The sequence below is a fragment of the Rhamphochromis longiceps genome, linkage group LG10 (assembly GCF_057381845.1).
Source record: "Rhamphochromis longiceps isolate RC_006_pf linkage group LG10, R_longiceps_female_GT1.1, whole genome shotgun sequence".
Lineage (NCBI taxonomy): Eukaryota > Metazoa > Chordata > Actinopteri > Cichliformes > Cichlidae > Rhamphochromis > Rhamphochromis longiceps.
In genome coordinates this window covers 28,852,136-28,868,015 of record NC_140566.1, presented here as the reverse complement: position 1 = coordinate 28,868,015, position 15,880 = coordinate 28,852,136, and the positions used below count along the sequence as shown (strand labels likewise).

At 38.9% G+C, this 15,880-nt stretch overlaps 1 protein-coding gene across 3 annotated transcripts in view; it reads right to left on the bottom strand.

Annotated features, from left to right (window-relative positions):
* Positions 1 to 10,703: 10,703 nt before the first annotated feature.
* The window catches only part of cadm1a (cell adhesion molecule 1a), a 503,561-nt gene continuing 498,384 nt past the window's right edge, over positions 10,704 to 15,880 (bottom strand). For all 3 annotated transcript variants that reach the window (XM_085421220.1, XM_085421222.1, XM_085421221.1), the window contains one exon: positions 10,704 to 15,652. In XM_085421220.1, the coding sequence (XP_085277346.1) occupies positions 15,534 to 15,652 (119 nt within the window). In that variant the 3' untranslated portion in view covers positions 10,704 to 15,533. The remainder of the gene's footprint in view (positions 15,653 to 15,880) is intronic.

Below are 15,880 nucleotides of genomic sequence, written 5' to 3'. Positions count from 1 at the left end.
TATATAATTATATGTTTTAGTGACAGGCTGCTACTAACAAAGTATCAAAAGATACAATTTAAAATTGGTTCTTTGCTGAATTTACTGTTACATGTGCAGATACAACACGAGGTGATTCCCTGAGTTAGGTGTTTTATGCTTGAATAACTTGTGTCAGCTTTAAGAGGCTTAAGAAAAAAAAACCCTTCATGAAAATGAGGGTTGGACAATAAATGACTGAAAAATTGGCCAATGTCTAAAGAAAATCTACTTTAATAAATTCTAATGCTCACTGGAAGCAAAATACAAGCAACTGAGGGGTGGTTTGTGAGTTTTGCACAGTACCATGTATGTTCTTCCATGTGGACCAATTTGCTTTTTACAAGCATTTCTACATGTACAAGAGAATCTAAAAGGCACTTATAATTGATGTTTTACAATTTGTAATGACTCATGAGGTAGCGACAGACCAAAGTCTGGCTTGCTGCTGGCATGACTTCAGAAATATCAAGATTTTCATCATGGTGTGTTTTTCTATGCTATGTGGGATTTTAAAGACACAAAATGCATCACATTAAAATGATGATTAATAACCAAATACTCCAAGCAAAAAAACTGTATGGGTGTAAAATTCCAACAAGGGGAGAAAACACACAAAACCTTAATTAACATTAATATAGGAGGGCAGGAAAGAAGATTTGCATAGAGGCTGGCGAACAAGATAAGAGAGAAGATGGGAGTTTATATACACACAGATGCAACTGGATAATAAAACACAGGTGAAAATGAAGCGTCATCCTAAAGGTGGAGGGGATAAAAAAGATGGACATGACCAAATGATGACCTGACTATAATAGGAAGAGAATACGACTGAGACATGGAAAGTACATACAGAAGAAAAGATGGAAACAGACCAGGAAACAATAGGTAAAAATAGGTAAGGAAGTACTAAAAGAGTGGAAAAGAACTAAAGAACTAGACACTGAGGACTACAACATTATGAGGACATTAGTATGACTTTATGCTTCTTTTTTTTTTTTAAGAACTTTTGCAGCCTATATTTTCTCCTGGGAAATCAAAAACTGCTTAAAGCCGCTGCGCCTGTGGTGTCAGGGCTGTGACTCACAGGAGCACAGAGAGAGATGGAAAGGACTGTTTTTCCCAACTCATCACACATGTGTTACCCTTTCACCCCCTACATGATATAGGTGGCAACACGAGCCCTCCAGAGTCTTTTGCCCTGTGCCCTTGCCTCCAGCTGGCCCAAAGTAAGGCCCATTTTCTTGGTATTTGCCTCGAGGCATCTTGGCCAGGTGTTTTTTGACCTCTTTCCTTGGTGATTCCATGTCAAGGCCTGTCTTGTGATGCTGGTTACAGCGTGTGCCCAATCGATCCTTGCATTCTTCTTCCGGTTTCTGGCATTTGTTGAGAATTTTCTTCAAAGGCAGATGTTACTCTTGTCTGGGAATGACATCTGGAGGATTCTTCTCAGACAGCTATTAATAATCGTCTGCACTCTGTTGAGCACAGTCTTTGTCATCCTTAATATCTCAGCTCCATATAAAAGCACTCACTTGATGTTGGAGTTCAGACGATGGATTTCTCTTTTTTTGTCATTGTGACAAAAATAAGAAATTCCAGATGTTCTTGAGTTCTTGCCAATCCTTGCTGTGACATCTGCATCTGTGCCCCCAAGATTGATGATGATACGTCTGAGATAGATGAATGACTGCACATCTTCCAGGGCATTTCCTCTGGTTCTACTTTTGGTTGGGATGCGCTTGTAATGGGATGCTCTACACTCATCAAGCATCACCTACAGGTTCATTCCAAACCACCATCTTCTGACACTTAACCAGTGTTGGGGAGTAACAGAATACATGTACCGTCGTTACGTATTTAAAACACAAAATATGAGTAACTGTATTCTGTTACAGTTACCATTTAAAAAGGTAGTATTCAGAATACAGTTACTTTGTTGAAATGAATGGATTCCACGGCGGTCTTTTCCTGTTTCATTTGTTAAGTTGTCCCCTCTCTATTTTTGGCAATTCCACGCTGGTGGAAACCCAAACAAAACACGCACTAAGAGGCTCTCATGTCTGTGTGTCAATCTCACGGCCCATGTCACCCCGACTTGCGGCCCGCATAATGACGTGAAGAAATATTTTTAAAATTATTATTCAAAAAATTATTCAATATGAAGGCAATAGGCAGAGTGTTACAGGCATCGCCTTAAAGAATGTAGCCTCATGGGCAGTGTAGTCCGTGCTGCAGGGAGAATTCACTGCCATACCCCTCATGTGTCTGTGAGCGCGAGGAGGGAGAAAAAGGAGAGTCGAACAGTACGAGTTGTCACCGAGCAGAAACGGGAGCTGGAAGCATGTAAATATAATAATAACCACTGCAGCCAAAAAGAGTGCCTGACGAGCCCAGCTGTAAGTAAGCTATTAAGACTCGGCTGTACACTGTGTTCGTGTTTTCCTCGGAAACAACAAGTTCCGTTGGAGCAGCCTTTCAACGCCTCTCTCTGTCTCTCGCTAGCAAAGTTGACCCAGACAATAAAGTAAAGCTAGTTTTCTGCTACGAGCCCAACATGGAACCTGACCTATTAGCCAGCGGTCCCTTTACTATGGTTCGGAGCTGCGAACCTGTTTTATATACATAGTTTTCTATACGAGATCGCTGCAAAAAGTGCAGCCTTACCGAATGTCCACCCTGCTGTTACTCATTTTATATTAAGATTTAAAAATCTAGTTGCTATTGGTATGGCGAGTTGCCTTCAGTAATAGTAATAAATCACACGGCAATAGTACATTCATGAAGTTGTAAAAAGCATGATAATATATTAAGTAACCCAAAGTATTCAGAATAGGTTACTCTCAATGAGTAATTGTAACATTACAAAATACATCTTGGGGCATGTATTCTGTAATCTGTAGTGGAATACATCTTAAAAGTAACCTTCCCAAAACTGTACTTAACCAAGGATCAGAAGTTACATGAAAACAACCAGACAGGGCAAATGGTCCAAAAACCCAGGTCTCTTGAGATGAAACTTAACCACCCTGCAGTCTGCAGATGTGGCTGGTTTCTGTGAGTGTCTAATAATGCCACAGCTGGTGTGTCAAAGCCTCAACACCAAACACCACCTCATGATGCCAGCAGCATCTGACAGAAGAACCTGACACCCTCAAATAAGGTGTTGGTGTGTGTCTTTAAAAAAAAAAATTACCATATTAACTGTTTCTTCTGGTCATCTTCAGTACACAGAATAATAACACTGAATTATTCAGTTGCTTTCAGCTGTGGAGCTCCTCACTGATTACTGAAAGAGCTCAGAAGTAGTGAAACAAATGAGAAATCCTTTGGTTCTGGAGTAATGGATTACCTACATTCACACATATATATGTATTTTATTAAAATACATCTGCTGCAATGAACTGAACCACAGCTCTGGTTGATGTTAGCACTACTGCAGTTGCTACTTTGCCAGACTATCTTAACATTATCTTGAGTGGAATGATCATGATTTATGATTTACTCAGATGCTCTGGTTGTTTTGCCTGGAGCTAAATTTGCTCAAAGTATGGGTTTTTTTTTCTAATTTGTTTCCAAGATGCAATATCCTAAAATAGTCTAAATCTCCCATGATGCACGATGGGGTTTCTTTGTGAAGAAGTGAGTGAGTAGGATGATGCAATAAAGACAGAGTGGCACTAGTTATAGAGAGAAACTGGTCAACAGAATGAAGGAAGTGAAGGTTGCTGGGAAAGAAGAAGGCTGAGGAAAGGGAAAGGTGAATGACTGCCCAAGAGTGATTGTTAAATGAATCTACACCGGCTGTTAAATAAAGCACTGCTTTCTGATTGAAGAGAGCAGAAAAAACAAAGATAGTTTATGTTTTCCGTTTTTCTTATCTTTGTCTTTTGCCTTGGGCTTAATAAAGAACTAATTAGCCATGAATTTACTAAAGTAATGTTCTCTTTTCAAGGAAAGCTCACAGTAAAGAAATCACACAATAACTGTGCATTATCTTTTCAGATTATGCAGACCAAAGAAAAAACTGTTTTTATATTATTATTAAATATGTATAAATTCATGAATATATAATTGGTCATCCTAATAATAACTTCAAATGCACATGTTTAGAGACTTAACATGTGCATGGGATGCACTTATTATAAAGGGGAAAAGGTCAGAGGGTGCACTGCAATACTGTAATGATATCATTACAGAAATCCTGTTTCCTGGTATCATATACAGAGAGTAAACCCAAATGCAGGACTCAGGGAAACGGGAATAAACTAACAAAACAAAACCACAGCTTTAACGCAATAAGCTGTTAGCCTACAAGAATACACAAGTCCAACACAATGCAGGACAGAAGCAGAGGATGTGAATACCAGAAAACACAGGGCAAGGAGATACAATCATGTGGGATGACACAATAAAGAACAAGAGAAGATTTTGACAATATAAACACACATATACCCCCAAATAGGGGACATGTAACAGGTGGGGACGCACCTGAGGTCAATTAACCTAATGTGTCAAAAAGGATGAGAATAAAACTCAACACAAGATACAGAGAAAAGAATTATGATGATCCATATTACAAAAGGTGTCACGGCGAGTGAGATGAGCCGTGTGGAAGAGATAGAGGAGGATCCAAACGCAGGCACTTGTAAAGGTGTGAGGGTGGTTTATTAAACACAAAATAAAAATGGGCAAATGGCAAAAGGAACAGAAGGCTATCTAAACTGAGAACAACTACACTAGTGAACACAAACCAGGACATGAACATGAAGGAGGATGAGCAGCGGAGAATGACGACGGACAGCAGGGAAACTACACGAGTGAGACATGGTGGATACACAGGCGGAGCAGCAACTACAAAGACAGAAGACGCGACTTAAATACACACAGAGAAACACAGAGAGATTACACACAGGTGGGGACACAGCTGGGAGTCAACAAGACGAGACAGAGGTAAAACTGAACACACTCACGTGAGACGCAGACCTTCACAATAAAACAGGAAACAAGAGATCACTACACGAGGATGCAGACAGGACACAGAACTAAACTCACATAAAACATGAGAACACAAAACCTGCGAACAAAAACCCTAAACCAGAATCACAGTAATAAAATATATCACAAATAATCAAAACACCAGACAACCCCAAAGCACTCCAACATGCAAAATAAACCAAAACATAAGGTCGAAACTGACCCAGAACCGTGACAAAAGGAGCAAAACTTAAACATAAACAATCCTCAAAACACTTATTGTATTTTTCAGACCATAAGGCGCACTGTGGATGAACGGGTCTGTTTTCATACATAAGGCACACCCGATTATAAGGCGCATTAAGCGAAACAAAACAATCAGATAAGTCAAACTTTACTCAACTCATTCCTCTTGCTTCCTCCACTTCCGTACCATTGATTCATTTTATTACAGATGAAAGAATTTAGACAGTTTTTAACTCTCAGTGATGCCGCAGTGTTCGTTTGACTTTGGGACCTGAAGCGGATGGAGTTTAGGACCCAGATTACTCCGGAGGCTCCTGACTACGGTAGCCATAATGCTCCAACACCATCAAGCGGTGGGGCTTCGTAGCTTACCAAAGTCATACTAAAACATTTTTTGACAGATTTTTGAGCGCCGTGTACCACATAAAATCGTTTTGAGGTCTGTAAGCACAACCAGAATTCATACATAAGGTGCACCGGATTATAAGGCACACTGCCGATTTTTGAGAAAATTAAAGGATTTTAAGTGCGCCTTATAGTGCAAAAAATACAGTAATGCAACAAAGATATATAAGCGTCTGTAAATACATAACTTACTTTGAGTCAGGTGGGCTACAACAGCAGAAGACCACTCCAAAGCCCTCCTTTCCATTAGTAACTGTTTGGATTGACTCACCACAGTTTTCAGGGTTTTTCATTAGGTCATAGTACCTGCTAACAGATACTAAAATAGTAACTGCTCTGCTGGGGTTACAAAGCGATCCAGGCAGGTACTAAAATGTGACGCTGTCAGACTGCGTGCCACTGACGGGCTGGTCAGTGGTATCACTCGATGAATCATGAAAGTGTCTCATTAACAAAAATCAAAACGGCCATTTTTGAAAATTGGCAACAACAGAAAAGGCTACAAAAACCACACGTAATATTGCGTGGAATATTTTCTCGCCACACTTTGGGCCCCTTGGCACCCACTGAGCATCATTTAAGCACCACAGCTTACCTGAAAATGTCTTATGACCACATCTTCTGATAGTTGCATCTTGCACGACAGCACACCATGTCACAAAGCTTAATTCATCTGAAACTGGTTTCTTGAACATAACACTGAGTTCACTGCAGTAAAATTACCTCCACAGTCACCAGATCTCAAGTTAGTAGAGCGCCTTTGGGATGTTGTGGAATGGTCACATCATTTATGTGCAGCTGACAAAGCTGCAGAAACTGTGTGATGCTATCATATCAGTACTGACCAAAATCTCTGAGTAATGTTTCCAGCACTTTGTTGAATCTGTGCTATGAAGAATTAATGTTGTTCTGAAGGCAAAAGGGAGTCAAACCCGATACAACTAAGGTTTAACTAGTAAAGTGGTATTTTTCTAACAAGATACAGAACCCAAGTACAGGATTCAGAGACTGGCAGAAACTCAAAAAAGCAAGCAAACAAAAAAAGACCTTTTATTAGGTAGTACACCAAAGTCCCAAAACAAAGCAAAAGTCACTGAGGCAATAACGCAAAGAAACTGGAGCACACAGGCCAGGAAAACAAATACTCACAGAGAACACATGAGAGACAGAGACAGGGTTTTAAATACACTGAAGATTAATCAGAGCAATGAGACACAGCTGGGAAAACAAGGTGCAGGTGAAATTAATCAATGACAATGAGAAGAAGGAAGCAAAAATAAGGCCAATATTAAATAGGAAGAAACAGAAGATGGAAATAGCTAATATAAAAATGTGGACTTAAGAAGACAATATAAGGAAACCTACACCTACAAAATACTATATAAAGAAAAACAGACCTATGGCTAGTGATAAAACAAATTGTGAGCAGAATTGTGTCTTAACTGCAATTACAAACAATCTCAAAATGAAAAATATAACCTATGGACTCACAGACCATGACAATGACGAGTATAGATATCAGCATTTACACCTAACCATAAGTCCTAATCTTACATGTTCTGACATGTCATGATTCCTCAGAAGAAAAAATAAATGACAAACACAAATAGTATATTAATGTAATTTCAACAGACAGGCTTAAATACAGAGCAGAAACATAAAAGCTAATTATTCACTCAATTATTGCATGCAAAAAGGATGTCTAAAAAAATTCTCTGCATAATGGGGACCTGGTCTGATTGCAGAGCAAAGACAAGTAGCGTAATTGTTGACCTTACAGACAGCCTAATTTCCCAAGTAGCCTTAAGGGTTGCCATTACCACCAGAGTTTATAGCTCTGCTCTTTCCTGCCTCTCACGATCTCGCAGTTACTAAATCATTCATAATCACTTCTTGTTCACCTGTTGATACAAGGCTATAAAGGTTTACTTTGCAGAGCCTCCTCATGGCCTTCTAATCTTAATGGCCTCTGGGTAGGTGCTAAACAACCAATCCCCTGAATAATATGCAAATGGTAACAAGGACATTTTTTTTAAAGGAGTTCATTAAATAAGAATCAAAACGTTATCTTGTGATGACTCAAATAATAATGTCATTGCTGCGCGCAAGTAATGGATAAAAAGTGTATTCCTTATTGCAGGATATCTATATTAACCTTTTGAGCATGCAAGGTTAACACAAAGAGATAACACCGCACCACTGACCTTTTCATTACTGTGTACAAAACATCATCAGCGAGGACATGAAGGGTTTGACTTTGCTTTATTAGGACGGAGCTATTTATGTAGAGAGTCCGTTAAGGTGTAATGAATAGGATTTCTTTCTTTCAATAGTTATTTGAGGATATTGAGTAATGATTCCATAAGAGACCAACTGGCACACACATTAAACATGAGCTCAGAAGTACATTTTCTATGACTGATAGCCTGCCTCGGGTCTTAACTTTCTAATCAATAGCAGTATCACCTTTACTTATTTAAGATGTTGGCTCATTATATACAGCACTTGAGGTATAATGAGAGCCTGGGGCGAAATTGTAATTAAAGATAATATCGTCTTCTACTCAAGTCATCTACTGAATACTGAATATTACAGGTCTGTTAACGTGTAAAGTAGAGCCTAAATCATGAACATTAAATATGAATGGAGGACTACATTTGTCTGTGACAGACAGTTCACCTCACACCAACTCTGTCTGTGTTGAGATCAATGATACTACTTTCATATATTTGAGATGTTGATTTAAAAGAGTCAGAGTCTAAACCTTGCCAAATGTGTCAAAGATTTCATGGCACGCTCAACATGTTACACTTTGTGTTAATTGATAGTACTGATTTTATACTCCATATTCACACTGGTTTATGCATGTGATAAAGATTTCATGTCATCTCCTCTTGCCAAGGTTTTCACTTTCAAAGAATAAGTGGGTGTGCAGAGCCATCCCATTACACCTACCTTTGTCTCAATCAAAATACACTTGTGATATTCATCAACACTGCTCAGCGAAGCTGAACCTGTGTGGATAATTACGCTTTTATGAGACATTTCAAAATGAAAGTAAGTGTAAAACCCCCTCCACTGTTTCCTGTAATGGAGTTATGTTCATCCACCAACAAAATTACGACACTCTAAACATCAAACTTGTATTCCACTGCGACTCGCTTGTGACACCGTTTCTCACAGGCAAATGTGTAATTGTCACTTAAGAACCTCTGTGTTTCTCTTCATAGATGTCAGGTTTTTTTTCTTTGACAGGCAGCAGAATGTTGTCTAGTAAAAGTCTGGATTTAGTATTCACCAGCAAAATTGTGGGATTTTTCTAAACCACATCAAGTCATTTTTAGTCTCAACCCAAAAACGTGATGTACTTTGAATTAATGGCATATAAACTAAAAATACATGATGTTTGAAACACTTGTATGACATGTATGACCCAAGCTTAGGTGCAACCCCTCAAGTCCAAATATAGAGTTTCTGCTTTTCACAAGTGGTAAACATTTATTTTGTGTACACTGACATAAATCAGAGCATATGAGACCGGGCAGATTAAAAATCATAACCAGAAACACAATAATAATTGTGGGAAATTTGTGCTCAGGAAGACACAACCTGTGCTCCCCAAGTCCTCAGTCACGCAGGCTAAGGACTTAGGAAGACCTCAGCTTGTGTGTATTGCTGTGACTAGCTGAAGTGGTATAGTCCTTTGTCACAGGTGCCCATACTTTGCATGGAAGATGCCAAGTTATCTGCAAATGCTAATGGAGTAGTAAAACCATGAAGGTATGATGCAAAACAAAAGTTGCATCTTTTGACACAATTTTGTTATAGCGGTAAGGCACAACTTTTATTTTCAAGGCAAACATACTCCAATTCTGGTTGCATTGCTGTTTTTCAAGATTCACTACAACTCAGAGAGCAACTAAAGCAATCAATGCAGGGGTGTTTGTCTTTTAAAAGTGCAAAATGTCAATTTTGTTTGCATTGTCATGAATCAGTACGTGATATATGAAAAATCACATTCAGGAACACAAAAATAATGTGGTTCATCTGCAGGAACAGTCTAAGGAGCTTGGAAAGGACTTCTTTAGGTTTCCTTAAAGAGGTTTCACCTCTCATCCGAGAAGCTTCTTTAGTTCTAAGAGCGATTGGTGGAGAGTCCCAGATTTTAAGCCCTATGGGAGTGTCCCCAAGAGGGTCATGGATCCTCTACCTACGTCGGCAACGTTGGCAAGACCAAGGAGCTGGTGGTGGACTTCAGAAGGAGTAAGCACAGAGACTACAAGCCCATTGTCATCAATGGAGCTCCAGTGGAGAGGGTGCAGTCCTTCAAGTATCTCCTCAGACCTGACATGGTCTGCCCACATTCAGGTCCAGTCCAAAAAGGTCAGTCGGCACCTGTACTATCTCAGACAACTGAGGAATTTCAGGGTCCTTTCAGTGATCCTCAGGACTTTCCGTACAGCAGAACGCTACAGCAGGGCTGCTCTCCCCTCCCTGCAGGACATTTACACCAGGAGATGCTGGTCCAGAGCAGCTCAGATATTGAAGGGCCTGTCCTATCCCATCAAAAACCTGTTACAACTTATGCAATCAGGCAGAAGGTTCAGCACCATCTGGGCAAAAACAGAGAGGCTCAATAGGAGCTTCTATCCTCAGGCAATTTGGTTTTAAATCAGGACATGCCTGCTGAATCTTGACCCACACGAGCCAAGCTTCTGGTGAACCCGAATTGCTCTTAGAACTGAAGAAGCTTCTCGGATGAGAGGTGAAATGTCTTCAAGGAAACTTAAAGAAGTCCAGGTGCTTTTCTTTTCAAGCTCCTTAGACTTCGACGACCTGGATGACTGAGACCCTTCACTTAAACAGTTGTAAAAATCTGTGTTTGTGTCTATTGGGGAAGACAAAGAAGATGCTAGGGTGGACAGTTGTTGTTGTTTAATTCCAAAGTAAATATTACTGTATGTATTGCTCTGCACCCATATTATACGTATAGCATTTTACATTTAATAATTCACCTAAAGCCTATTAAAAAAAACCAATGCCAACACTGATTATTTTGGACATTTATATCTTTTCTCTTTTATTAAGACAAGAACTCTTCATTGTTTTGTAAAAATGTCTATTTATGAACCAATACAAAATGTGTATGGGAATGTGGAACTCCTCTTCTCCATTAATACACATTAACATTTCCCAAGTACAGCAGAGAGACAAAAATAATCAATCTGAAAAGAATGGTGAAAGAAAACTTTTTGGGAATCAAAAGGTGGTGGTGCGTTGAAATTGACAGAAGTACAGCCACAACAAGTTTCTGATCCTGCTTCATTCCAATAAACATTGTACTCTTTAGTACCTATGTTAACACAAAGCAATACTTAACACATCTTTTACAGTGCACCAAATATTAAGAAAAATACATAAAACATGTACAACATAGAAGCAAAATTATCTCACCCTTTTTGCTTTGGGACCTAAACTTCTGTTTTGTACTTAATTGTATTTAATGATGTATTGTACTTGCTTTCATGTCATTGATAGGTGGGGCCTAAATTTTGCATTCTACCTGAGATGCAGTCACATCAGTCAGCAAGGCATGAACCTGAGACAGGACACTAGCAAAAGAATTTAATGGGAAGAAAACGACTTCAGTTGCACTGTAAGATAAGACCATAGTCAACGTTTTTTAAAACTTCACTGGGAATAATGGAAAATAAAATGATATGTACAATAACCTTATCGTTCTGTTATGCACCTAAGATTCGGAATAATTAAGCGTACTTAAATATATTTTTTTCACTTTCTTATGTTGGAAATTTGGGAGAACAAAAAAATATTTTTATAACGTAAAACACTCCTGGCATTCCAATCTGCAAAAAGTTTAATATTCACAAATAAAATATTAACGTATCAGCCTTAGGGAGAAGACAATATTCAGTTCTATTCCTTTATTGGCAAGTACATATTTTGAAGTCTGATTTAAATCAAAGCTGCCACATGTCACTGAAGCGAAATAGTGCTCACTGGAAAATACAAATCACACAATATCAGTCTTACAGATGAAAGTGACATCTGCTCTGTGATTCATAAAGCAACAATAACAAGTCAATCAATAGTTAAATCAGACACCAGACCGTGAAACATTTACCTAATCAGTTCCCCACCCCACCCCCACCCGTCCATTTAACAAACACAAAACAGTGTCGTCAGCATACAGTGTTAACTTTGTGATAAAATTACTTTGTGAGTCCAGAACTAATGAAAATGAACTCAAGTTTTAACAAGAAACAGATGGAGAGAGTTGGACACAACATCTTTGATTTTTGTCCACATCGTCTCTCCTGTAAATCCTATCTACAACTACCACATCCAAAACTAAAAATAACGTATCCACAGCTCCCCCCGTTCCACTTGCTGTGCTCTAAAATCACCCCGCCCCAAAACTTAAACGTTTTTAAATGCACAGATGGTCAAGAAAGTGTAATTTGCGCTGTGGATTTCACAAGAGCTATGTCTAAGAGCCACCCCAAATCTCAACATGGAAAGGCTGAATGTTGTCTTCATGCATGACCATGAAATATTAAAGCTATCACATTGGTAATGTGTCGCAATACGAGCTGCGCGTTAACAAAATCCAATCAAATGCTTTAACATAGCAACACAGTGTTAAATCATAGTGAGTGTACACATGGCAAGCAACACCATTAAGTGCCAAAGAATCCATAAATGCGCCAAACAGTGATGAAATGGAAAAGTGGTTTTCAGTGTCTTGATTTATTTATTCCAACATCTTATTGGTTTCTCTCAAAGAATCCATTTTATGAAGCTTAAAAAACATTTTTTCCTATTCAAATTAGAAAGTAATTTTAACAGTTAGCAACTTGCAAAGGGGGGCAAAGTCTGACCAAAGTGTTTCAAAGTCATTTTGAAACACATTTCCATCTCATTACAAAACAAGGGAAAGGTAAAGCAGGTTTAAGATTTGAGATTTTTAAACAGATTGCATTCATTTTATTTAGAAGCGTAATTCAGAAATCAAGCATCATCTTACGCTTACGATGCACTGCCATTACTTTTCAAATTTCTTGAAAATGGATTTAATGCAAAGCTTAACTGTTCCAATTCCACAGGTGTCCCATTTAATAAACAACAACAAATAATGTATATCAATAAACAAGCAAACATTAGTAATTCAGATTTTGAGCTGAAATTAACAGTATGTGGATGGTAAATAAACACTAGAAATCAAACTGCCACCTTTTCCTTGACTAATATGATTTAGTTTGTCCTCTTGACACTAGTTTTTCAACATTAGACCAACTTCACTTTAAAAAAATAAAACTGCTGCTGCTGATGTTGGGCACATGCTAACTTTGACAAATCTTTGAAGTGTGATGTAATATCACAACAGAAAAAAGCCACGAAATAAATATGCTTTCAGTGTTTCAAACTCTTGAAATTGTACACGGCATCTGAAACCTCCAGCTTTATCCACCCACAGCTGTCACATGGAGAAAGGATTCATTAAGCGTGTTGCTTGCTGTGCGAACACATAATAATGAGAAACAATGTCACTGGTAAACCCACATTGCCATGTTGAAAAGCCAGAGCAATAATGCAAACCATGGATTAACACCAAGGACCACAACGTGTGTAATATGTCATCGTATGAACAATTAATTACTTCTGGTGTCCTCAGTGCTCCCAAACTGACATAGCGAAACAGATTCTCATTGGCTTTTGGCAGGTTGTACATAAACCATGATAGAGAAGCAAAAGAAACGGGTTCTAGCATGAGCATACATGCAAAATTAATATTTTGGTGTTCAAAAATGAATGAATTTGAGCAAAATTACGTACATTACATGGACAAAAGTACTTGGTCACCTATCCATTACACCTAAAGGAGCTTCTTAATGCCATGAAGCTCCTGGCACACAGATTTGTGCTGATGTTAATGCCAGAGGAGGGCTGGAGCTCTATAACTGTATGGCTAAGGTCCTGTGGTTTCACTTAGATTAGATGTGGAATACCTAGAAGGGAAGAAATTTCACAAACTGACTTGTTGCACTGGTGGCACATTGTTACAGTACCACGTTAGAATTCAGTGAGCTCCTTAGAAGAACCCATCCCGTCACAAATGTTCGTAAAAGTAGACCGCACGGCTCGGTGCTTGATTTTCTACAGCTGTGGCGACCCAAAACACCTGCACTCAAAGATACTTTTGTCCATATAGTGTATGGTGGTGAATGGCTGTGAATGGTTTGTCTCTCAGAACACTCTACTTCGAAGACATGTACTTTCCATAACACTTCCATATTTTACAGTTTGACAAAACTGACAATGAACGTGATACAGTAAAATCCACAAAGGTACTCCATTGTAATTCTAGTAAGTTGTAAAAAATATTTCTTAGTAAGGATTAGTGTACAATACAGTTGTGATGCCATTGGCTTGATTTACATTGGACTGTGTGTCAATGAGATAACGTGAACCTGCTAATGGGAGGACCTTGACTGCTATGTATCGTGTAGCTATGTACCGATTAGATGTAACTTAACTTTGAATGGGCTTCAGTTTGGAGTTATATTAAGGCTGGTTCTCTACTTGGAAAACTTGTTGTATGGCGTACACTACACCAGCAATGTCAGCTGCTGATTGGCAAATATTAACACCAAATATTTTTTTCCAACAGTCTTTTATTACAGAGGCATCTTGACTGAGGATGTGTCAAAACAATTTTAGGACAATTTACATTTTCTTACTTTCTCATTTATAATAAAAAATATTCTAGGGTGAGAGCAGATGGAAATCAATTGAAAACCAACATTACAACTCAATAAAAGCCGGTGGGAAGACAGGCCTTCCATTCAGCAAATAGAAGAAAAATAACACAGAGCAGAGGAAGAAATCAAAAATAATGAAATGGCAATGCAGTGAGGAAAAAATAATGCACTGCTTCTTTTCACTAAGGAATGTAATGCCTTAAAAGACAGTAATACAGAAGTATATCTGCTCTGCAAAAACAAAACCGAGGTTTTTAAATATGAATTTTCAAACTGAACCGGCCTGTTGAAATGGGAACATCCTTTTACATTAGCCTCTGTGCCTCTGTTTTAGTCGCGTTTCTTTCTGTGGTGTCGTGTGTGTGGTCCAGTACTACAAACCTGTTTCTCTTTTATGTCCTTTGTACAATGATATGTAAAGCGTTCCATGCATTTTTAGAGCTGTCAAAACTTCAGGGAGAAAGAGAAGAAAGTAATGGCTTGAGACAAATCACAGTATACTGGAAAGAGTTTTTGTTATGCAGGAGAGGATCCGTTTGTGCAGACACATTAAGAGACATTAATAAAGTGGCTGTGTAATTTTACCCTCATACAAAAGCCAACAGCACACTGATAATTACGAGGTGGGAAGATGAAACGGGAAAAGGGGAGCAACGAGGTTATGCAAACGATGATCAACACAAATGCAAAATATGGGTAGAACCAAAAGATTTCGAACAAGGCACAGAATTTTCTGCAAATGGTTGAACTAAATAAAATTTGTACCAGCAGTTAGGGAGGTGTTGAATGGTGAAGCTCTCTACAGTGATTTCTGGCACACCCTCCCACCCATCCCTGTATACTGAAAACCCCAGACCCTAACATTTTTTATCCTTTTTTGATTTTTTCTTTTTTTAAACACACACAACATTCCATCTACATCTGCAGACTAGACTAGACAACGGCTTAAAACCAGGCCTTTCTTTAAAATCCCGTGTCTCTTCTACCCCTCCACCGAACCGATTCCAACCCCTCTGTCAACCCCCACCTTTTCCCCCTCTCCCCGTCCCAAAAAACCCTTCAGTGTCCCAAGCAGGACATTGGAGGTGAGGGGTCCTGTTCTGATTAGATGTAGTACTCCTTCTTTTCATCAGAATTGGTGTGGCCACCCTCGGCATTGATGATGGCTGTATCTGCATCCGCTGCGTCGTCTGCTCCTTTGGCTTCATGTGTGAAGTAGGTACCTGAGGAGGACAGGATGGAGGACAGTGTCACGAACTGGATAATAGCCTGCTGCTCAGATGATACAAAAGATTAAAATGTGGCTCTCCATCTCACAGCACCCAATTATGCAAATCCTTCACTGTGTGGCCATTTACATATACCGAACACCAGCAAGCGGCGATATTCAGATTACACAGCGTTTCCCCTCACTTTCCTTTATGATTGGCACATGAAAATCAGGGTTTCAA